This window comes from Ahaetulla prasina, chromosome 6 (genome assembly GCF_028640845.1).
Source record: "Ahaetulla prasina isolate Xishuangbanna chromosome 6, ASM2864084v1, whole genome shotgun sequence".
In the NCBI taxonomy this organism is placed as follows: Eukaryota; Metazoa; Chordata; class Lepidosauria; order Squamata; family Colubridae; genus Ahaetulla; species Ahaetulla prasina.
The window spans coordinates 94,267,033-94,292,824 of record NC_080544.1 but is presented as its reverse complement, the minus strand read 5'-3'; the positions used below and the strand labels follow the sequence as shown (position 1 = coordinate 94,292,824).

General features: G+C 39.6%; 1 protein-coding gene across 6 annotated transcripts in view; it reads left to right on the top strand.

The window, feature by feature from the left end:
• TNIK (TRAF2 and NCK interacting kinase) overlaps positions 1 to 25,792 on the top strand; it is a 365,479-nt gene that overhangs the window by 243,439 nt on the left and 96,248 nt on the right. For all 6 annotated transcript variants that reach the window (XM_058188113.1, XM_058188108.1, XM_058188107.1 and 3 more), the window contains exons 9-12: positions 803 to 881; positions 10,495 to 10,670; positions 13,774 to 13,840; positions 17,535 to 17,739. In XM_058188113.1, the coding sequence (XP_058044096.1) occupies positions 803 to 881; positions 10,495 to 10,670; positions 13,774 to 13,840; positions 17,535 to 17,739 (527 nt within the window). The remainder of the gene's footprint in view (positions 1 to 802; positions 882 to 10,494; positions 10,671 to 13,773; positions 13,841 to 17,534; positions 17,740 to 25,792) is intronic.

Sequence of the window (25,792 nt, the reverse complement as noted above, 5' to 3'; positions counted from 1 at the left end):
GTCTTTAGCAACCTGCCAAAGGGTTTTCTTGGCAAAAACCCCACAAAGTTCAAGAGACGCTGACAAGAAGCACTGGAATCAACGTTGCTTTTCTACAAAGAACCCAACGTCTTGTTGCTACTCTTTTAAATTTTATGGGAGGGGCCAATCATCTTCTGGCCTTACTCCCAAGTCGTCCTTTTTGCTTCAGTTGCTCTTGCCTCCTGGCAGCTCTTCGCATGCGTATACTAGGAACAGGCTCCTCCTGTTCCTCTGCCTCTCTGCTGTCCGCCTCTGGAGGCTCCGGAGTCCGCGCATCACTCCCAGATGGCCCTGGCCCCATCTCTGCCTCTGACACAGAGCCCTAATCTGGGCCTTCCCCTGACTCCAATTGTCCTCCCCAGCCTCCTCACTGTCCGACTCCGCTACCAGGTCCGCAGGCTGCTGGTGCACCACAACACATCCAGAGATCCTCTGAAAAACAGGAGGACTACTGGACTCCACAAACAGAGAGAGTCCATACAGAAGCAATCTGATCAAAGCCCATTTTGCTTTCATTCCTAACAACAAATAAGCTAGGATTAAGGCCTCGGTCAAACTATGCATCAGAGCCTCAGAGATAGCCTCACTTATCTTATGACAAAGTGGGATCTGTGAACCTAGTCACTAAATTTATCTTCCTACATCGCATGAGAATTTTAGTCAATGTCTTTACTGGAATGTTCTCTTTTTTTCCATTACACTTGACAATTTGTTTCATGCTTTCTCTCTCTCTCTCTCTCTCTCTCTCTCTCTCTCTTTTTTTTTTTTTTTGGTTTTTCAGCCCTTTGTGATATGCATCCTATGAGAGCTTTGTTTCTCATTCCCCGAAACCCAGCCCCCCGGCTGAAATCTAAGAAGTGGTGAGTGTATCTTTCTTCTACCCTCCCTATGTGCATGCTCTAAGAAGCCATTATATTTTAATTCCTCTTTATCAACTGCAGCAATGAAATGCTTCTCATTCAGTCTGGGACAATGTGGGTGTGTCTACAAGAATTTGGATACCTTGTGGGAGTAAAAACTTTTCCATATTGGCGTTGCAAACAATTGTAATAGATTTCCAAGCACTGATGGCTGTGAAAATATTTAGAGACCCCTCACATCCTGGATATAAATTGTTTCAACTCCTACCTTCAAAATGACACTATAGAGCACTGCACACCAAAACAACTAGACACAAGAACAGTTTTTTCCCAAACGCCATCACTTTGCTAAACAAATAATTCCCTCAACACTGTCAAACTATTTACTAAGGCTGCATTACTATTACTATTAGTCTTCTCATCGTTCCTATCACCCATCTCCTCCCACTTATGACTGCATGACTGTAACTTTGTTGCTTGTATCCTTATGATGTATATTGATTGTTACCTAGTATGACTTGATTGCTTATTTGTACCCTATGACTATCACTAAGTGTTATACCTATGATTCTTGACGAATGTGTCTTGTCTTTTTATGTACATTGAGAGCATATGCACCAAAGACAAATTCTTTGTGTGTCCAATCACACTTGGGCAATAAAGAATTCTATTATCTATTATTATCAAAAGGAAGGTCCAAATTTTGGTCCAGTGGTTAAGGCACCAGGCTAGAAACTAGGAAAATTGTGAATTCTAGTCTTGCCTTAGGCATGAAAGCCAGCTTGGTGATCTTAAGCTGGCCATTCTCTTTCAGCCCAACTCATTGCGTAGGGTTGCTGTGGTGGGGAAATATGGGAGGAGAAGGAAAGACTAATATGCTTGCTGCCTTGAGTTATTTATAAAATTAATAAAGGCAGGATAATTAATCAATGTGGTACCAATCAATATCCACACTTTGCTTGGTGGCTGCCAGTTAATCAATAAAAGCCATACCTTTTCATTACATATTGAGGCCTTGCTGTGCTTCTTCACTTGACTCTAAGGAAAAATAGACTCTTAGTCATACATTTACATATGTATATTAATTAGGAGTTATAAATCTCCCAAGATACTATTTGAATGTGTGATTTAATCTGAGTTTGCAATTCAAATCAAATTGATTAGTTTCAGTGCAAAGGTTTGATTGGGACTAACATGTCTTTTTCTACACGTGGAGTCCACTAAATCTTCAAATAGATTTGAAAGCAGCTGATTCTGTTTGACATATCATCTTACTTTGGCAAATTGATTCAAAGAGAATAGTTTGAACAAATTACTTTATAATGAAATCTTCAGACCAAAGTTTTGCATGGCTTTTATTTCGATCATGGTCTCAAATCTCCACGTTCCACATCACTAGATACATATCCTGTTTAGATTTCTGCTCCTTGTTGACTTGGGTGACTACAGGGTATGATTTAAAAAATGTTATTTTAGAGTTGGGTGATGCCTACACTGAATTAAATAAGTCAGCAAGTAAATGGCATCATTTTTATATGTATTGCACCTCTGACATACATTAAAAACAAAACTTCTATTGCACCTTAATTGCTGCCATCTTGACTTTTTTTAACCACTTTTCAACCGCCCTCTTGTTAGCTTTTCATGTTTAATTTTCAAGCCTTAGCGATAGAGGAAAAAAGCAACATTTAACAATGTAGTTTGTTTGGAGAACCTGGTTGTAAAGTCCAAGGAGAAATGGTCTTAATAGCAGTGTTACAATATCTAAGGGGCTGCTACAGAGAATAGGGGATCAGCCTATTCTCCAAAGCACCTAAAGGCAGGACAAGAAGCAATGGATGAAAAATACTCAAGGAGAGAACCAGCCTAGAATTAAGGAGAAATTTCCTAACAGTTAGAATAATTAATCAGTGGAACAACCTGCCTCCAGCAGTTGTAAATGCTCCAACACTGGAAGTTTTGAAGAAGAGATTGGACAAGCATTTGTCTGAAATGGTATAGGACAGTGATGGCTAACCTTTTTGCCATCGCGTGCCAGGAGAGGGGGACGGGGGGCGGTCATGTGCACACATGCTCACACCCATAATTATATGTGCCCCGCGCATGCGCGCGCACTCCCCCTCCCCACTCCTGGCATGCAGTGGCCTGGTAGGCTCCTTTTTCTCTCTCACTGGCTCCAGAGCCTCTCTATGAGTCTGGGGAGGGCAAAAACGGCCGTCCTCAACCTCCCCCCCCCCCCAAGAGACCCTCCGGAGGCCAGACACAGTCCATTTACCAACTTCCAGTTGGACAAGAAGTGATTTTTTTGCTGTCCCCAGCCTTCAGAGACTCCTATAGAGACTCTGGAGGATGGGGATAGCAAAAAACATCACTTCCTGTCCAACTGGAAGTTTATAAAATGGCCATTTCTGGCCTTCAGAGGCCCTGGGGGCGTTGGGAAGGCCATTTTTGCCCTCCCCAGACTCAACTGGAGCCAGGTGAGAGAGAAAAACGGGCCTTCCCCACTACCACCCAGGCCCTCTAGAGGCAGGAAACAGCCTGTTTCTCTACTTCTGGTGGGCCCAGAAAGCCCGAAAATCAGCTGGACGACACACGCATGCGCGCCGGAGCTGAGCTCACGTACCCACTAATATGGCTACGCGTGCCATAGGTTCGCCATCACGGGTATACGGATTTCTGCCTGAGCAGGGGGTTGGACTAGAAGACCACCAAAGTCCTTTCAGTTCAGTTTCTCTGTTAGCACTAAAGGACTCCATAGTTCAACACTGCGCCACGTATATTTCAGTTTAGCTGGAAAAAATTCACACTATTTTTTGCAAGGGAAAAGTGTGCATTTAGACATAACTTTTCCAAAAAATCATTGGATACTTGAGAAAGATAGTGATGACTTATCATTCTGAATTACTGATGAACATGATGCAGTAGTGGCAGAAGGCCTGCTGCAATGACCCTGTGTAACTCTTGCTGCTAGCAGAAAGAAAAAAGAGAAGGCAGATAATCTGGCTATGCAAAATAGTCTGTCCAGAAGCTGGACAGCTGGGAATGCCAGATAAATACAGCTCTATATCTTCGCTAATCCATCTCTCCTACTTTGCCAATAGGTCAGGAATGCTATTGTTTATTATAAGCCACCCAGTGTCTTGTATATGAGATGGGCAACTATTTAAATCCAAACAAACAGATTTGCTCAAGAAGAAGATAAGAAGAGAGGGCCAAGTTGGGGATGAAGTAAAAGCTGAAATTAAAATCCATGCACAGTTTTGCTACAAAAGGAGCAGCCTGTTTATTAATTCTGTTCTTTTGAAAATGCTGACATAAACAGGTTTTGTGGTTAGCAGAAAGTTCTTGCAGCGTGGCGAATTCGACTGGTGGAAAACCCCTATCTGAATTTTCTCTTACATTTCTTTTCCTATTTTCTCTAACAAAGTTCCCCTGACATTTTTCTACTCCTGAAAACTTTTATCACACGACTTCCTGAATTTGGTAATGAAGGAATTGGATACAGTGCAGTTATTGCATTCGGTAATATGTGGGGGAAAGTATCATGGGTCCCCTGTGCTTATCATTTAAAAGTTATCTATGTGCTATAAAGCGGAAACCTGCTGCATTTGTAAGGTAAAATTGCAAAAAGGATTGGTCTAATGTTGAAAATATATCCTGCTTGCATTTACAGTTGCCAGCCTTCCCAGTCAGCTGCATTTCTGAGAGTTGTAAATCCCAATCCATTAGGAAGAAAATAAGGAAGATTGGTGCAGGAACATTTTGTCAACATGAATTGAAATTCAATTTATTGCCATGCGCACACATGCACACACAGCTATCTAAGCCAATTTGATAATTGATGCTAATTCTAATTAAGACCCGCCGTGGCGTAGTGGTTAGAGTGCAGTACTGTAGGCTATTTCTGCTGGTCACCGACTGCCAGCAGTTTGGCAGATCGAATCTCACCAGGCTCAAGGTTGACTCAACCTTCCATCCTTCCGAGGTGGGTAAAACGAGGACCTAGATTGGGGCTAATATGCTGACTCTGTAAACCGCTTAGGGAGGGCTGTAAAGCACTATGAAGGAGTATATAAGTCTAAGTGCTATTGCTGTTGCTAATTCTGTCTGAACCACAGTTGCAACGGTGCCCAATCTTCACTGAGAAGGGACCCTGTGGTGGGTTGAGAACTAGTAGATAACGTCTTCACTGAACAGGGGTGAGATTTAACAGCTTGTGAAGGCAGCATATCACATGGAGGAAATTCATACCTGCAGTCTCTCACAAAGTTCCTTGTAGTACAGATAGTCCTTGACTTATGCCAACAAGTGAGTCAGTGGTGGTATTCAGCCAGTTCTATCCGGTTCGGGCGAACCAGTAGCAGCGGCTACGGGAGGCTCCGCCTACCCGCCCAGACATCGTCATGTCCTGTTTTTGACCCTCCGCGCATGCGCGGAAGGCTTGCGCGGGTGCACACTCACATTTGTGAACCAATAGCAAAAGTAAGTGAATATCACACCTGAAGTGAGTCCAATATTTCTGTTACTAAATAAAACATTTGTTCAGTGAATTTTGTCCCATTTTATGACCTTTCCTAGATGTTGAATCATTGCAGTTATTAAATTGGTAATACAGTTGTTAAATGAATCTGGGTACAATTGACTTTGCTTGTAAGGAGGCAGCAAAAGCCCCTCCTAATGGTTCAAAAGAAACATAATTCGGGGCAGACAGCTGCTGCCTAGGGTAACAAATGCCCAGGGGTAACAAGTATGCTGAATTTCAGATCCCATAAATCTCAATTAATATGAGCTAATGTGCCTTTGGCCTTATTAGGTAGCTCCATGCTTTTGGGAGAGCATTTGAAGTAGAGCTAATGGGATAAATCAAAGCACCATCACCTTAAAAAGATCAAATTAGCTTTAACAAATTATACAGGTTACAATCTCAGTTAAGCCCAAAATTTCTGCTGCTAAGCAAAACAGTTAATTTTGCCCTATTTTATGACCTTTTTGCCACAACCTTCTTGCCTTCTTGTTAAGTGGATCACTGCAGTTATTAAACTGGTAATGCAGTTGTTAAATGAATCTGGCTTCCCTATTGAATTTGCTTATAAAGAGGTAACAAAAGGGGATCATATAACCCCAGACTCTGCAACTATCATAAATATCAGTCGGTTGCCAAGTGAATTTTGATCATGTGACCGTGGGATGCTGCAGTGGTCATTAAGTGTGACAGATGGTCATAAGTCACTTTTTTCAGTGCCGTTGTAACGTTGAACAGTCACTAAATGAACTGTTGTAAGTCGAGGATTACCGGTTCATAATTTTTAATTTTAATTTTTAATAATGGCTACACAGTTAGTCCTTGACTTATGACTATGACCGAGTCCAAAGTTTCTGTTGATAAGCAAAACAGTTAAGTGATTTTGCCCTATTTTACAAACTTTCTTGGCACAGCTGGTAAGTGCAAAAATTGCACTTGTTAAGTGAATCTGGCTTCCGCATTGGCTTTCCTTGTCAGACGGTCACAAAAGGGGATCACATGACCCCCTGTAACTGTCATAAATATGAGTCAGTTGCCAAGCATCTGAATTTTTTTTTAAAAAAAAAGTTTTTTTAAAAAAACAATGGACATGGTCTGACATCTCTGGTTTCTAACATTATCGTCAAATTTAAGCTAATAGATAATATACTTCTTGACCTTTATATACATTTACATAAGTTCTTACATGTCAAGTATACAGAATAGTTCCTCCTAAACAGCTATATCCATGCTCAATATAGTCGTATCTCACTTACAAGTTTAACATACACTGACATATACATTTCTAGACATTCACTACACCTTCATCTTGGCATTCTTCCTCTTATCCAACCTTTTGTAAAATTTAGTCCAGATTTCATAATACGTTGATTCACTTTTATCCTTGAGCTCCAGAGTCAGTCTGTCCATTTCTGCACAATTAAGGATTTTAATTAGCACTTCTTCTTCCGAAGGGGTTTCTTTATTCTTCCATTTTTGAGCAAAGGCTATTCTTGCTGCTGTTAGTCTATATAATATTAAATAGGTTGCATTCTTGTTGTATTTGCCTTCTGTCATTCCTAATAAGAAAAATTCTGGTTTGACTTCTATTTTTAATGTTAAAATCTCTTCCGGCCAACCCTTTATTTGATGCCAAAAACTTTTAGCCTTTGGGCACTCCCACCACATATGGTAAAAAGTCCCTGGGACCACCTCACATTTCCAACAAGTTTGAAGAGTATTTTTTTACTAATTCTTGCCAATCTTATGGGTAGGAAGTGCTACTGGAGAACATCTTATATAAATTTTCTTTATATGAGGTTGCTAGCGTAATTTACCAAGCATCTGAATTTTGATCACATGACTGTGGGGATGCTACAAAGGCTGTAAATGTGAAAGATGGTCATAAGTCCCTTTCTTCAGTGCCGTTGTAACTTTGAAGAGTCACTAAATGAACTGTTGTAAGTTGAGGATTACTGTATATAATTTTTTACAACATCCCTTCTCCAAGATAAATGCATTTACCATAAGAAGGCCTTTTGCTAGAAGTAAATGTTCTTATTAAAGCATTCTTATTCCCAAGCCTGGCTAGCACCCTTTATTAACGTTGTTATTTACCTACACAACCTTGTAATGATGCTTAGAGGAAGTATCTGCTCTAGAGTGATACAGTAAGTCTTGTTGATAAGCAGCATTCTTTGCTAACTTAATGGCTTAACATACCAGCCTCTCTTCCCCTCTGTGACTAGTACATTCAGATTTTTATTTGAGCCTGTGGATTATCATTTGATGACAGCTGCTGCAGATAAGCTGATTGGTGTCAGGAGTTCATTCTTTTGTTTTTTGCATTCAGAAATGTATCTGTTGCATATAGGCGACCATTATAAAAGTTGAAGTGTCTTTATCATATGGAGTATATAAGAATAATTTAAAAGACAATCCAACAGCAACTGGGTCTTATTGCTCAGCTGTCACGGAGCTGCAGTCATGCAGTGTTTGTATCAGTTCAACTTGAAGAAGCTATTTCTTCACAAGCTGTTGACGCTCACGAGAGCCTCCTGTAAAATTGATGGTTCAAACGCATTGAGCATTGTGGGCTTGCTTTTTAGAAGGGTCTGCGGTATTTGCACAACGTTTTTGCTTTATCCAAACCGATGAGGTAAGCGATCTGATGCCTCCTGAGCTGTTTTTGACTGGCAAGGTTGAACTCAATTAAATTATTTTGATCTCCTGAAAATACGTTCCCCTGTGGGGCTTGAACAGGTTTATCAGTTAGGCTGCACAGTCATAGGAGGATCCATGTTGTACTTTTTCCTCTGTTTTTTCAAACGGTCTCTTCAAATAGTCTGAAATTGAGGTTTGAGGTTTTTGTTGTATATCAGTAACAGTGTAAGTAAGTAAGATTCATGGACAAAATATATATGGCTTGCAACATACATTAGGTTCCACCTAATATTTTTGACCTGCACGAGCCATGGTGGCGCAATGGTTAGAATGCAGTATTGTAGACTAATTCTGCTGACAGCCAGCAGTTCAATTCTCACTGGGTCAAGGTTGACTCAAGCCTTCCATCCTTCCAGGGTTGGTAAAATGAGGAGCCAGATTGTTGGGGGCAATATGCTGACTCTATAAATCACTTAGAGAGTGCGGTAAAGCACTGTGAAGCGGTATATAAGTCTTTTGCTATCTAGTATATCATTGGAAATTCTGAAGGACCATCTGGAGGAAGATTGTCTTCCCACATTTAGCACTGGTATCTTCAGAGAAGACTACAGGAATGGTGCGGTGGCCTAGAGGTGGAGTACTCGCCTCACAATCAGGAGGCTGCGTGAGTTCAATCCTAGATAGAGGCAGATATTTTTCTCTGGGCACAATGAGATTATATATCTGCTGAACAAAACTCCACATTGGTGACAGGAAGGGCATCTGGCCATTAAACACTCTGCTAGCTCCATTCAGTTACCTAGGCTCCACCCTGCAAGGGATTATGGGTCATTTAAAGAAGAAGTTGATGTTGATTTTCAGGGAGGACTATAAAAACTATGTAGAAAAGAAGAGTCACAGCAAACTAGCTTAGATAATATTGAGTTACATGAATGAATTATCTGTGTTGGTGTTTTATACTAAAAAGATAATATGAGTTTTACCAGAATTATCTTGTTCTTTTGTTAGCCAACTAACCAGTAAAACTTATATTATTGATTATTTCAGAACACTAGTAATTAGGGGTATGCAAAATAATTCATATTTAAACCATTTTTAAAAATGCAATGTGATTAGCAAGGCAACTATTTCTATTATTTAAGATTATCTTAAATTGTGATGTTTAGTAGAAGACAGAAAAAAGTTCTTTAGAGATCATCTGAATATTTATTTCCTGTTTCACAAAATGTAAGAGATACTTGGCACTATCATGGTTATCCAAACAGTGAATAAAACATTAGAAAATGAACGAAACCATTGTTTATACATTTTTACAACTGAATTTTACAAGGCTCTTGGAGATAAGCCAAACCTAAATTGAACATATTGTTTGTATATTGAAGTGGTATTAATTCATCATTAGAAAATAGGATGGCAATCATATTATACTCACCTATCTTTCCAGTTCATTGAAAGGTTCCTCTGAAGCAGAAAATATTGTTGACCTGCTTTTTTATTTATACATCTTCATACATGTATCCAAACAAGACAGCAACTTCCTAGAGCATTGTCCTTTTGGTTTCCATTGAAATACATGAGACATATTTAGACTTCCTGTATTATATAGCAGCCGAATTTGTTAATTGTTTCTGTCATAGGTATTATCTCTAATGGTCCATTTATACATAAAAATATATAAAAATATGAATTCCTTGCTCATTTAGCCTTCTTACTCCCTTTCATTCTATTGGAGTTACAGTATGATCCTATATATAATTGCAGAAGCATACTGAATTTCATGGGATTTCCTCAAGGCAGTAAGAAAAGCCCAAAAAATCTTAAAATGTAAAATAATTGACCACAGGTTCTTCAGTGGGGTATCAAAAATGTAATTCTAAGAACCCACTTAATTTTCAGCTAATTTGATAAAAGGTTGGAGGGTCCACCAACTTGCTGACCTAGCTGTCAAAGTTCCAAGTGATACACTCCTTGAAAGCAGAACTCCAAGGCAGGTGGATTCCTCAAAGAACAATTTATTGGATACATCATATTGGCACAACTGGTGAAAACCGACTCTGAAAGTCCCCATGGTTTTCACCTAATTAAAAGAGGAAGTTTTCCCCTTTCCCCAAGTCATCAGTCACATGGTCCAATAGAAGTGCTGGCCAGTTGCTTGGTTACTTCACTCCTCCTCTCCCAGCCACCTGTTGAAATGACCTTGGTTCCCTTAGGAAAACCTTTTGTTTTGACTGCAAAATCCCAGTTAACTGTTTCCCTCCCCCTCCCATCTACTGGCTACTCAGCCAGGTTCGCTTCAGGGTTGACAATTACATGCTCACAGAATAGATGGCCTTCTTACAGGGACAATCTTTTTAACGTTCTCCAAGACTGGCAAAACCATAACTCATCAATACCGGTATTAACCAAACCTTTTCCTGCACATCTATCCCCAATTCTCTGATTTGATAGGTCCAAAAAATTCCAGTCCTTCATTGAAAGCTGCCTGGTGAAAAACCATGGTCAAAGGCCAACCACTGAACAGCTGATGAAGCACCCGTTTATTCGAGACCAGCCAAATGAAAGGCAGGTTCGCATCCAGCTCAAAGACCACATTGACAGGACTAAGAAAAAACGAGGAGAGAAAGGTAAGATAAAATATTGTTCTTAGTGGCCAGTGGTGAAAAAAATTGCATTGGTCCAGGGATTTAAGAACATAAAAGGGCTCCCGTTGTGGTAAACAGCCATATGTTCACATTTTCTATGGGAGAAGAAAGCAAAGCAATAAAAAATAAATAAACCGTTTGCCTCAGTATTTTGGGTGCTTAGTAATCTTTTGTATTCTTCATATTATTTAGGAAGCAGAGCATGTAAGTCTTAACCTATTTTAGAGCAGAATGAAAACAGGAAAAGGGAGTGCTGCATATGACTCAGAAACTTATGGAGAAAACCTGGATGCAAATATCACAAATCAATAAATAAAAGAGACACAACAGTTAAGAGACCAGATAATTCTTGGTTGGCTTGCATTTAAATTAAAAAAAGCAATAAGAAGTGTGTTTAACATTGATTTATTTTATTTTTTTAGCACAGAGGGATAAATGTTTGTTTCATATTCTGTTTTGTTAGAAAGAATGGAATATTTTAGAGAAATGATAAACCAACTTTATTTATACTGCCTTGGGATGTATCTAAGGATTCGCAGAAATCGATTGAGACAAGAGGTTTTTTTCCTAGTTCATTTAAACTATTTATGAAACACAGTAGAAAACAGCTTCACTTTTATAGCCTCAAGCTTTGTACACAATATTGATAGCCACCTAATTGCTGTGTATACCATTGCAAAAGTTTATTCTTCCGTTCAGATAAAAATAGTGAGTCAGAAGCACAAGTGAGATCATCATTTTCCCCTTGCACTCCAGTTTTCAACTCTTTGTTATCTCTGAGCATGAGAGACTGAGTTCTAAGTCCCACCTTAGCCACAAAGCCAGATAAGTGGCCAGGGGGGTCAGTCATTCTCTGTCAGCCCTGGGAAAGATGTAATGGCAAACCACTTCTGAAAAACCTTGCAAGAAGGCATGGATGTTTCCAGCCACTTGCCAGGAATCAGCACTGACTTGAAGGCACGATATGTGCATGCATGTGCGTGTACGTATACACACACACACACACAGAGAGAGAGAGAGAGAGAGAGAGAGTTCACAGGTATTCGTGGTGATGATGATGTTTTTCCTTCTCTCTTGTTAGGTCAACTCACCTTGATCTAATATAATGATCTTTTGGCAAATAAAACTTCTTTTCTTCCATCATATTTAGCCCTATCGAGGGATCTCTGCAATGAGCAGATTCGCTCCAGTCCCAGTATCCTTCACATTTAGCACTCTTCCTGCATTTTCTCTCTCAAAAGAAATTTATGATATTTGGGGACCACTTACAAATTTAAAAGATTTCAGGCAAAGAGTACCGGCCTAATCCGTTTTAGGATGGCTTTCGACCTTGTATCGGGATTGAAATCATCAATCCAGATACAACAGCCACTGGAATTGCCTGTTTCCCTTTAACTCTTTATGGGTGCCAACCACCACCTCCATTCTCTAGCTTCTCCTTCCCACAGTTGTCTCTGAAGATGTTTTTAAAATCCACCTCTAATGCTAGATAGATGCTAATGCAAGGCCCATCTGCCTACCTACCTTTTCTATGAAAATTTAATCCTGTAAGGCTGCTCTTGGCTGCTATTAGCAAAACAAGTAGAAAGTATTTTATTTGCCGTGTATGAAAAGCCAGCAAAAAGCTATGTTTGACCACAGGCTCATCACTTATTTTATCATTTTAATGCTGTAATCCTTTAGACATTTCAAAAGAGTAGGATTGCTGTCGTTTAAACAAATTTATAATATGACAGATTGTTAATAGAGCACATCTGAATGCATTTCTGGGTTACTAACATCACTAACTGTAAAATACTTGCAATTAACACATTGTAATCTCCATTCTTGGAAAAGCAGTATGCAAAGGGGGCAGGAGATCATCGATTTCCTTCCTCCTCTAATATCTGACACAATTTTTTTTTTAATTTGCATTTATATCATACCCCCTTTGAATTGTATCAAGCAGATGTTAAGTGGTGTTAAACATCTTTTGTCATGAAAATGGAAGATTATATCCCAGGCATGACAAATAATTAGATGAATACAAACTTTTATTATTTGGCAACAGAGGTTTCTTCATTTGGAAGGAGGAAATACAAAATGAAAATATATTAATCCTGAATATTATTCAGAGTGGCCAGAAGTTTCAGCATAACAATATAAAGATAGAAAACTGCTTGTTCTGCTATAAATGTTCATTAATCTATTTCACTTGCTTCTTCTAACCCGTTTTCAGAAAAGTATTTTCTAACCACATAGATTATCCTAATTTCTAGTTGTTCTCAATACGAATAGTCCATGACGTATGACTATAATTCAAACCAGAACTTCTGTTACTAAGCAAGGCAGTTCTTCAGTGAGTCACTCCCGATTTATGACCTCTTTTGCCATGGCCTTTAAGTGAATCACCGTGGTTGTTAATGGAAGCAGATGGTCATTAAGCAAACCTGGCTTCCCTTATTGACTTTGCTTTTGGGAAACAAACAAAGAAGGTTGCAGATGGTTATCATTGACCCTGGAAAGTGTCAACCATCATAAATCAATTCCAGTTGCCAAGGGCCAAAGTTTAACCATGTGACCAAGAATGCTTCAGTGTGAGGACCAGTTGTAAGTCACTTTTTTCATGCCATCATAACTTCAAACAAATGGTTGTAGATCCATGTATTTACAACCTATAGTACCTATATTACCCTGTTGGCTTGAAAATTCTAGGAATGGAAGTTGACACACTAGGAAGGCCTGGGGTAGGTAGGCCTAATGCAATTGAGCAGGGGTCTCCAACCTTGGCAACTTTAAAATTTGTGGAGTTCAACTCCCAAAGTTCCTCAGCCAGCTTTGCTTAAAGTTGCCAAGGTTGGAGACCCCTGCTATTTGAAGAAGCACCCTACTGTGCGCTCAAACTCTCTCTATCTTCCTTTTTCTCTATTTCATTCCTTCTTTCAGTTGGCTTGATGAATTTCAAGCTGAGACAAATCAATCCTGAAATAATTTGTAATGAAAAGAAAGTTTTCTTTCTCCACCAGAACTTCACAGTTTTTTCAAAAAAATAATAGTGATGATGATGGTTTTCGAAGAGTGCATTGACCCTTAATTATATTTCTAGATGAGACAGAATATGAGTACAGTGGAAGTGAGGAGGAAGAGGAAGAAAATGACTCTGGAGAACCCAGGTAATGCACATTTGTCCCTGTTCTGGCTATGCTCTCATTTTTTGTGTGCCTCCAATAGGGTTGGACAAATTATTGGAAGAAATGTCCATCTGGGTTCAGTTCCAAGTGGAGAGAAAGACACTGGAAACATGGTGACTGCTTGGAAAGATGGTTTAATGGTGGACAGCAGGACCACATGGCTTAAGATCTTGGGCAAAAAGGCACATGGAGTGGAGAGAGAGAGAGAGAGAGAGAAAGATTTATACCCTCTTTTGGGATTTGAATTTGAGCTTGTATTCTGATTGGTTATCAGACTCCCATGGGGCCATGCAGGGCTAACTTTGTAGGCTGTCCTGAGACCCAGGCTTCCTTGAGCTTTGCTGGGTGATGTAATCTTCCTAGGTACCATTTGGTGAGATGGGTATAGGAATAGTTCTATCATGTCTTGGGGGCCATGTCTTAATCCCATCACCCTGGAGTCTTTTGTGTTGTAGATAATATACCTTTTGTCTTTCTGGGGTTATTAACAAAGGTGGGGGCCGCTTTCCAAGAGCATGTTTCTCCTTTTCTGCCTTTTTAATATTTCCTAGAATGTTTCATTCTTCTAGGACAGGGGTGTCCAAACTTGGTCCCTTTAAGACTTTTGGACTTCAACTCCCAGAGTCCCTCAGCCAGCAAAGCTGGCTGAGGAACTCTGGGAGTTGAAGTCCAAAAGTCTTAAAGGGACCAAGTTTGGACACCCCTGTTCTAGGAGGAGGGTGGGTGCTAACTTGCTACAAAATGGAACATAAGTATGCAGCAGAAAATTCCTTAGTGGCAGTAATGGATTCCACAAGTCTAAAAGTTGCCGAAGTTGAGAAACACTGTCCCAAGGAATACTTGGGTGGGTCCAGCTACGATTTCCAGGGATGAACATTTTTGCTAACTCTCGTCTCTTAAGGCTTGCATGTGAGAGCTTATTTCAGGGGGTGGGGAAACTCTCAGAGTATAGAAATATTGCCCATAACAGAAAGAGTTAGAATGAAAATGTGTCCTCCCCCATATGTGAAATTTGTACATGTTGGAATCAAGCTCTTTATCCAATAGAATTGTGAGTCTATAAAAAGCTTTTGTCACTTGCTTCCATTGTATTTCTGCACTGGGCATCAACTAGCAACAAAAGCTGACACAATGAAATAAAACCTCAGCTGAGCTGTAATTACGGGCAGAGACTTTGTGTTCTTACAATTGTAAATTGTATAAAAATAAATGAGGAAATGCTAGTCTCTGTGGCTTCTTCTCTTTCTTCTTCTTTCTCTACTATCTGACGTCTGCTTTTGTTCTCTGTTTATTCGCCACTTTTTGTAGAATAGAAAGACTGGATGTCTGAAAATCTCTTAGGTCAGGGGTCTCCAACCTCGGTCCCTTTAAGACTTGTGGACTTCAACTCCTAGAGTTCCTCAGCCAGCTTTGCTGGCTGAGGGACTCTGGGAGTTGAAGTCCACAAGTCTTAAAGGGACCGAGGTTGGAGACCCCTGTCTTAGATGACATGTATTCCGGGACATGATATTAAAACAGAAACTATAGGGATTTTATTTGATATCTCACAACGAGGAGGGAGCTTTTTCTGTTCTACTTTCAATAAGTATCATGATGGCATAATGGAGAGCCATGGTAGCGCAGGGGTTAAAATGTAGTATTGCAGGCTAACTCTGCCGACTGTCAGCAGTTCAATGCTGACCATCTCAAAGTTGACTCAGCCTTCCATCCTTCTGAAGTCAGTAAAGTGAGGACTCAGATTGTTGAGGCACTGTGTTGTTTTGTAAACCACCTAGAGGGGACTATAAAGCACTATGGAGCAGTGTATACATGTAAATGCTATTGCTATTAAGATGAATTTGCCATGTAACGGCAAAGGCATGTAATGGAAAAGATAGGTCTCTTCCAATCTGGGCATTCGCCATGCTTGTGAACTTAAGTTCTCTGCCAGCCACCTCATATCAGTTCTTTTATATGCAGCCATTCCGTCAAAAGTTGGGCTATGTAAGTGTATTGGAGAATCATCAGTCTAGTGCAATAAAGAATGCTTCAGAATCGATCATTCAAAAAGAGTAGCCTGAGTATTTTCAAGACAATGCTTTAGCTCCACAACTGGATGAATGATAAATGGAAGAACTATTGAGCAAATGAAATATTTCAGATGCTTAGATACCATATATTTTTGTGGATAAGCCCATAAGCTGACCCTTGAATTTTTAACCTATATCATAGTTAAAACATACCATGAAAAACGTGCCTCCTGAGGATAAGCCAACCCTCAAAATCTTCATATATTTTAATTTTCACAGTTGGCTTAAAAAATTGAGAGTCTTCTCATTCTCAGATGAAATTAACATACAGGATATACAAATATTACACAGGTACTTTTAAAAAACTGAGGAACAAAACTATTTGTATATATTTGTGGATAAGTCCATTCATGGATAAATCAAATCCCATTTTTGAGCGCATAGTATTTTGGCACCTGAAATTCTTGGCTTCGCTGTGAGTGAATGTGGTATTTAAGTTTAATCTTCTACTTGCTGAGGCAACCAAGTGAGGGAGCTTTCTGTAAGGTGCCAAGGAATAATTTAGCAATTGCTAAATTTGCAAGCTGGTATGCAAATAATTGAGGGAACTAGGTATGTCCTATCAAAGGGAAGGAGAGACGGACATGGTAAATATCTTCTAGTCCTTGAGGGGTTATCACAGAGAATAGGAGCTAACTTATTTTTCAAAGCACCAGAAGGCAGGACAAGAAGTAATGGGTAAAAGATTGTTAAAGAGAGAGCCAACCTAGAAGTAAGAAGAAATTTTCTGACGGTGAGAATAATTATCGTATTTTTCGGACTATAAGACACACCTGACTATAAGACGCACCTAAATTTAGAAGAGGGAAAATAACAACAAAAGGTTTTGGCCTCAGCACACCCCCTTTTCGGGCCTTTTTGGGTGGGCTTTTTTTGGCATTTTTCCAGCCATTTTGGGCCTGTTTTCAGGGTTTTTATCAGCCCATTTTTAAGGCTTTCTTCGGCCCATTTTTGAGGCTTTTTTGGCCCGTTTGGGGGAGGGATGGGCTGCAAAAAGCCTCAAAAACAGGCTGAAAAAAGCCCCCAAAACAGGCTAAAACAAGCCTTGAGAATGGGCCAAAAAAGCCTCAAAAATGAGCTGAAAAAAAGCTCTGAAAATGGCCGAAAAAAGGCCTGAAAACGGGGTGTGTGGAGGCCAAAAAATGGCTGTTGGGTGGCTGGGGCTTCAGCAATATTCTGTCTGTAAGATGCACAGAAATTTTCACCCCCTTTTGGGAGATAAAAAAGTGCATTTTATAGTCCAAAAAATACAGTAATTATTGGAATACCTTGCTCCTTGGACCTATGGGTGCTCCATCACTGGAAGTTTTTTAAAAATAGACCGGACAACCATTTGACCAGAGATCTCCTGCGTTGAGTAAGGAGCTGGAGTAGAAGACCTCTGAGGTCCATTCCAGCCCTATGATTCAATAGTCTATTCAAGGCTAAAGTTTGATTATGTTGCTGTAGAGAATCTTAAGTATGTAGCTGTATTCAAGAAGATGCCCAAATTTGGGAAGCTGCAGGTTAATCTTAGAATTGAGTTGACTAGCAGAAATGGGGGGAGGGATTCAAGAACTTGCGCAGATTGAATGCTGGACTAATGTAAGTTTGTCTCCCCGATAAAGCTCCATCCTAAACCTGCCTGGAGAATCGACCTTAAGGCGGGATTTTTTACGACTTCAGCTTGCAAACAAGGAACGCTCGGAGGCCCTCCGTAGGCAGCAGCTGGAGCAGCAGCAGCGTGAAAATGAAGAGCACAAGAGGCAGCTCTTGGCCGAACGTCAAAAGAGGATTGAGGAGCAGAAAGAGCAGAGGCGGAGGCTGGAAGAGGTAATTTTATGCTTTTATTAAGCTTTGATGGCCCAGTGGTTAGAATGCAGTATTGCAGGCCAACTCTGCCCATAGCCTGGAGTTTAATCCTGAGGTGACTGAGCTTTCCATCCTTCCGAGGTCAGTAAAGTGAGGAGCCAGATTGTTGGGGGCAATATGCTGGCATTGTAAACCATCCATATCATCTTGTAAAGCACTATGAGGTGGTATATAAGGCTAAGTGCTATTTTATGCTTCAGGCTGATGAATATGTGTAAATTTTCAGAAGGCCTACCCTAGTCATTTTGCTTTAACAATCTTTATTCAGTGAAAACTACTGTATCTAGTTCATAACACATTGTGTCGTCATGTGGATACAGATAGTCCTCAACTTACAACCATAATAGAGCCTGCCCATCAGTCATAAATTTTGACACCAATCATTAAGTAAATGCAGTGTTCACTAAATGAGCCAATTGTTTGCTATGTGCTGGTTTTACTGAAAATCGGAAGGAAACACAAGTTTTTGCCAAAACACCATAAAACATGGTCATTTGACCAAAGGTTGTTGCAAACTGCTATAAATGCAAGTTGGTTGCTGAACACCCAACATATGATTGGCAGGGTGCAGCCGTCAGAGTTTTGAAACCACCTAAGCGACGTAAGTTGTAAATTGAGGACTACCTGTATGTAGAGTTTGGATTTGGGTTAGTGCAAAATGTAATCCCAATCCCTGTGGTTTGCAAATCAAGGTTTACGTCTTAATGTTATCCGTGAACCAGGATACCGTGGATTGTTAAACAGTATTTTAAACCATCTATGTTTAATTAGATATGAACCCAGAGATTGTAGTGTATGCTTGTGTCATTGGATAATCTGTCTCCTGAAATGTTGCTTTCATTTAATTCGGGATAACCAGAGAGGAGCAGATTTCGAGCTGGTCTATATACTCAGCAAACAGCAACAGGGATGATGTATCCTTAATACTAAAGAGAATCCTTAATACTGAATGTGGTATAATCAACTAATTTCAGGGAAATAAAGCAAACTAAGACTACTTGCTATTGCTCTGATCTAAATAAAAATTGTTTTCCAGCCTTAGATTAAAAAAAAAATTCACAGGCATTATAGTCATTTTAGAAAGTCCACAATATAAACTTTATCACAAACTTAAAATGACTGCTGGGTTTTGTTTATCGGCTGTTTCCCTATCAGTTTAGCGGAATGATTATTCAATAATATTTGGTATAATCAGGGCTTAATGCTTAAAAACTGAGGTGGTTTTCTTTCATTACATATAATACCAAATATAATATAATATATTATATATATATAATATAATATAATATAATATAAATATAATAGCCAAAATTTCCTAAACTAAGACTCCTTACCACATCATCCATTTATATTTCGCACCCTGTTGGTTAAAATGATTATTTCAGTCTTTAAATAAATGGGGCATTTGCTTTAGTGTATCTTGAGTACAATCGAAGTGATGATGATAAAATATAATAATGGTAATAGTAGTAGTAGTTGATGGTGGTGATGATTATGAAGATGATAGACCATGACGTTGAACTTCTCTGTAAATTACCGTATTCATGATGGTGATGATGACTATGATTATTTAACAAAGGCCTCCTCTTTGTTCATTCCATTTATTATTCCAGTCCAGTTTTCAATTTCCCGTCATATGCATGTGCTCAACTACTTAGCTTTTGAAAGAGAATCATGTTCCTCTCTTGCTTGTAGCACAAGCCTCTAAATCAAACAAGCTCTTTTGTTATTTAACTGTGAAACATGCTGAGAAACATAGCCTCTTCATGGGTTACTTTGGTAATACTGTTGTGGGCACTCAGATGGAAATCACACATCCCAGTCACAAAGGACAATTAGTGGTCTGTATCTTGAGGTCACTGGACAAGGTCTTTGAATAAATGGACCTTGTTATTGCATGAAACCAGTCATCCTGCCCATAGTATTTGCCCATTTTTATTCTTAGGATTTCTTGGCAGGGACAACGCAGCGTGCAAGAGAAAACAAAGATACATCTGATGAGTTTGGCTTAATCGTACAAATATGCAAAGGCTGCTGCAGATATGAGTCTGCATTGGCATGATGCTGATCACAACTGAGGGTGTGATATGGCAGCTATCATGCACTTTGAGGGTCTCCAGTCTTATCCCAAAGGTGCTTTTTTCAAAAGGCAACTGGACTTTGTTTTGCTTTTCATCCTGGAAGTTTCTTCAGTTCTGACTGAATGGTGGAAGATGGAAGGATTTATATTCCTTGCAATCATCTGGTCTTAGCACTCTTTCTGAGAGTTGTTGAGGCCACCTGGAGGTTTCTCTGTGCCCTCAGGGTCACCTGAATAGTGCAAATGGGTGTGGAATCTTCTTGGAACTACTGAAAGGCCTGTGTTGTAAGCAGGAGATAGGTGGTGCCATATCCCTCCTCCTCTGTTGAGAAAGGGCTGTTCAGGCTTAATGTAGATGGCCTCTTTGACCCCTCTTTCAAACCAGTGGTCCTCTCTGTCCAGAATGTGGACTTAGCTGTCTTCAAAAGAGTGACCTTTGTCTTTCAATGCAGATGGACTGCTGAATCTTGTCGCCCTATCTTACTTTCCAAACAGAATTCCTCCATTTTCAATCTGGAAAACCTCAGTGGTTTGTTTTTATGTATTTATACTCAAAGGTGTCAAATCAACTAATAGGTAAATGGGAGCAGTCAGTCAGAATTCATTCAATAAATGAAACAAAAGCAATCTTTAAAATGCAGTGAAAGGATTAAAACAGACATCCTTAGGAAGGTGAATTAGAGAGCAAGTTGAGCAGAAAACCAGGGTCTATTGTGATGGAGCAAACACTGAGGAGTCTCAAGAGATTCACAAGGGAATCTAACTAGGGCTTTCTCAAGTGACCTTGAAATAGTTGCAGAAAACATTTTGGGGGTTTGACAAGCACTAGATCTGCTGGTGAGAAGAGAACATTTAGGGATCGTATGGAGGATTTATTTTTCCATGGTAGCATTTTTCAAATGTTATTTGAAAATTCTCTCTCGCCATCTCTGAATTCCCAAGGAAGCTAATAGTTGGGAGAGCTACATCTGTTAAAATGTTTAAAGAGAACAAAGTAGCTAATCACAATATATTTGGGAAAGCTGGCTAGCAGCCAAGCTCATTAAATAAATATTCTCCTGCAAAATGTTTTACCATAAAATCTCACTAAATGCATATTTATAATGAATGTTTTACAGTGTTTGAAAATAGTGGGTGAAGTCAGAACTAGAATGCTGCCAGTATTTGGCCTAAAGTTGGACCAGTTTCTACTAGGGTGTCCTAATATTATGTTGGCTTTGTGAAGATGTGTATGTGAATTATTTTCAGGTGTGCTCATGCACACACACGTAATTCCTCTTACTGTTAGCAATTCTGTGAGATCTACTTGCAGAACACAAAGCCTGTGAGACAATGGCAAGCATTTGTAGCCTCCTAAAAGGATCTTGAATGTCTCAAGGACAATCTTGAAACCATCAGCACAGAAGTGTGGACTGGAGTCCTATATCTAACTAATTCCTATATCACCATCTTCACAGACTTCCTCAACAGAGGAAGTTCCGGAAATTCCGTATTTTTCGGAATATAAGATGCTCCAGACTATAAGACGCACATTAGATTTTGGGGAGGAAAACAAGAAAAAATTTCTGCCTCTGCCTAACAGCATCCATCGGTATTCATCTGGCTAGCGTCCTTACAGAAAACAGCCTGGTTAGCTTCAGCATGTTATCACCTCTTGATTCAGCACGAGCAGGTGATTGGCAGTTGGATTGGCCTCTCAAAATAACACCAATCAGCTGTTCCAGGCTGCAGGAATCGCCACAGCCCATCGCTGCCTCCACGTATCATGTTTTTGGCCTTTGCACATCATGTTTTTGACCTCCACATGCTCTGTTTTAGACCCATTCCAGGCTGCAAGGATCGTCACAGCACATTGCCCCTTATCACCACCTCTGCGTGTCGCATTTTTGGCCTCCATGCATTGCATTTTTGGCCCGTTCCAAGTGGCGGGGATTGGCGGTTGGGGATACCGAACAGAGGCTGAAAACATGGCACGCGGAGACCGAAAACATGACACAGAGGCCGAAAACATGACATGGAGGCCGAAAACGGCCAAAGGGTAGGGGCTGGTGGGTGGGCAGGACTTCAGCAACATTCAGTGTATAAGACGCACAGACATTTCCACCCACTTTTCTGGGGGAAGTGCGTTTTACACTCCGAAAAATGCAGTATTTCAACTCTTTTCCAGTCTACCTGGCACACTGTATGCAAAAGCTCCTAGGACAGCTCCTTACTAAACTCAGTGATGATATGTATTGATGCGGAGTAGAGTGAAAATGAAGGCACTCAAATGGAGACCTTGGCTTACTGAAAGGCATATAGAACAGCTTTCCCAGTCTATTTTTTTATTATTCTGCCTTTACTCCAAGCCAGAGTGACTGGCTGAGGAATTCTGGGAGTTGAAGTCCACAAGTCTTAAAGTTGCCAAGTTTGGAAACCCTGTGTTAATAATCCATAGCAATTCAAAAGTGGCTAAATTGACATTGGATCCTCAATCTCTTCTGTTTAAACTCAGCTCTCTAAAACACTGTAGTCTAGAACCCACGGATACTCTTAGAGAAATGAATGTAATGGTATGTGATAAGGGTCTTGGAAGACAGGGTGTGAAGCCACAGAGGCAACTTGGCTTGCCAAAGGAATGTGGGCATCACAAATATCTCAAAAGAGACCCTACCTAGTTTCTTGGACTGTAAAGGTGAAGGGGGAGAAATGTAACTCTTGAGACCTGCAAGATTGATGTCAGCCTAGCAAAGTAATCCAGGCAGGAAGCAAGGCCAGATGGATTAATTCTACTTTACTGTAAGCTTACATGAGCAAAATCTTGCAAATCTTGTAATGTTCTTTGGACTTCCAATGTTTCATATTAGTAAATCCGGAACTAAAAGAAAAATTTGAATTAATTTCTGGTGTTCCAACAGCTCTCTAGCCTTAGGCGATATGCACAATAAAAGCACAGTAAATCAAATAACAAAGATTGTTGAGTAATGTTTCCAGTTTCTTCAAAAACATTTACCTTGGTAAATTGGTTTTACCATCAGAGTTGTCAATATGTACCAATTTGTCAGTGCCTGAAAATATTTCAGTTGATGTAATGCAATTTAACACCCTGTGAAGTATTTTTATAGTCAATTTTAATGACTCTTTCCCAGATAAATTTTGACTTATTGCATGCAGGTCCCGAATCCTTTTCCATACTTTTTATCCATTTTTAAGAAAAGCTGTTGTATTTGATATAAGAGTTTAACATGTGATTGAAAAGTTTCTTTGATTTAAAATAACACTGTGCTTCAAATACAGTTAGTGGTCTTGAGTACTGAAATTTAATTAAGCTCCCAAGACAACTGAGAATTTCATTTCAAATCAGGTTGGAACATATGACTGAATTTTCAGCAAAGAATAGAATAGAATAGAATAGAATAGAATAGAATAGAATAGAATTTTATTGGCCAAGTGTGATTGGACACACAAGGAATTTGTCTTGGTGCATATGCTCTCAGTGTACATAAAAGAAAAGATACGTTCATCAAAGTACAACATTTACAACACAATTGATGGTCAATATATATACAGAAAAGATAAGTCTTCCACTAGTACTTATGTTTGTAGGAAGTCCCCTATTTTTTTAAAAAAGAAGAGGACATTGTTGATAAAGTGTTAAAAAGTGGTTGGTTGGTTGGTTTGGTGGCCTTGCCAAACAAATGATTCCAGAAACAGTTTGGCACATTTCTCTCAAATCCTTTCCAGAATAAGCAGGCATACACTTTTTTTAAAATTTGAATTTATATCCTGCCCTTCTCCGAAGACTCAGGGCGGCTTACACTATGTTAAGCAATAGTCTTCATCCATTTGTATATTATATACAAAGTCAATTTTTTATTGCCCCCAACAATCTGGGTCCTCATTTTACCTATCTTATAAAGGATGGAAGGCTGAGTCAACCTTGGGTCTAGTGGGACTTGAACTTGCAGTAATTGCAAGCAGCTGTGTTAATAACAGACAGTCTTAGTCTGCTGAGCCACCAGAGGCCCTTCTTGAAAATGAAAAGAAAATAAAAGACCCCCAACATGACTTCACCATCATTTTGAGAATAATTATTTTACTACATTGTGTAGTGGTTGCTTTGAAGATATCGTAAGTTGAGAGCATTTTCAGCTGAATTTCTGCTGATCATCATTTCATCTCATCTTTGTATAGCCTTGAACAACATCATAAATTTGACAGACCCCAAGGGAGTCTAGCTTTCCTTTTGAGTGTTGGGCAGCGTATGGCTTCACATTGCTTCCTCATCAATATTTAAGTTGTGCCATGGTGAATGTGGCAGAAAGAGAATCCCCTTGTGCCTTGAAACAAGAAAGTAAAAAGAAAAAAAAAGGGCGGGGGAGTATCAAAAAAGCTTGGCCTGAAGCATCACTTCTGAAGTTGGGTAAATAAACCTCATAATGAATAATTGATGCTTGCTCTATGATCCTTTCTCTATCTATCTATTTAATTTATACAGTTGCCCAACTCACAAGGTTTGATTTTGGTTAGCATACAACAAAAATAACTATAAAACAATAAAAATGTCAAACACAATTTTTGTTTTTGAAAAATACACATAAAAGATGCAATCAATAATGGAGCCATCGCAAGATCTCACCAGTTCCCCGAAAACCCCAGTTCTGTGCCCCGACTTGTGACTGCATCCTTAAGGGTCTGCAGTGGAATTGCAAGTCATCTTTCCAATAGAATAGAATAACAAAGTTGGAAGGAACCTTGGAGGTCTTCTAGTCCAACCTGCTCAAGCAGGAAATCCTATGTACCCTGTTTCCCCAAAAATAAGACATCCCCTGATAATAAGCCCGATCGGGCATTTGAGCACATGCGCTAAAATAAGCCTCCCCCTGAAAATAAGCCCTCCCTGAAAATATTAAAAGGCAGAGCTAGAAATCAGGTAAGATGGCAAGAGGAGCCCCATCTTGCTCCCTACACCCCAAAATAATAAGACCTCCCTGAAAATAAGGGCAAGTGCTTATTTTGGGGTTCAAAAAATATATAAGACAGGGTCTTATTTTCAGGAAAACACGGTACCATTTCAGACCAATGATTGTCCAATCTCTTCTTAAAAACCTCCAGTGATGGTGCACCGCAGCTTCTGGAAGCAAGTTGTTGCACTGATTAATTGTTCTAACTATAAGGAAATTTCTCCTTAGTTTCTCCTTTAAGTTGGTTTCTCCTAATATGCTGCCCCCCTCTTCTTTGTGGCAGCCCTTGAAATATTGGAACACTGCTATCATGTCTCCCCTAGTCCTTCTTTTCATTAAACTAGACATATCCGTTTCCTGCTATCTTTCTTCATGTGTTTCAGCCTCCGGTTGCCTATTTCATTTCCAGTCCCCTATAATATTGATTGGTCTCTTTTTGGAAAGCGATCATCAGTAGGTAGTAGCGGATGAGGAGTAAAATTGCCAGTCACAAAAGGCCACGGAATCCAACCCCCTGCTAGAATCCAGATTACAGCCTCCCAAACATATGGCAAACCTGCCTTTGCTAAACGCAATCTAGGAAGGGGAGTTTTTGAAATTCCTAGGTAATTGTTAGCACGAAAAGGTGTAATTGCATTTGCATGCAACAGTAAGTCAGCTAGTGGTTATGCTCCATTGCTTCCATGCCAAATAATTGTATGTTTGATAAATGGCATACAAAGCAGGAACTCTGTTTTATTCCCTTGGAAAGAAAGTAGAGTCTGAAACACTAGTTTGTGGTTGCTTTCTGAGTACTGGTGTGCTTGTTTCAAATGTCATGATTAACACATCCCAGAAGGAGCTGCTTTGTTTTATGTATTTGAACCTGGTTTCCAAGAAGAATCAAGTGAAAAATTGTTAAGTTTCCAGGAAGAATTCTGATTTCTTTGGATGAGGAAGTATTCACTTTACCTGATGCTTATCTTCTTGCATAGAAACAACCTTGAACTAC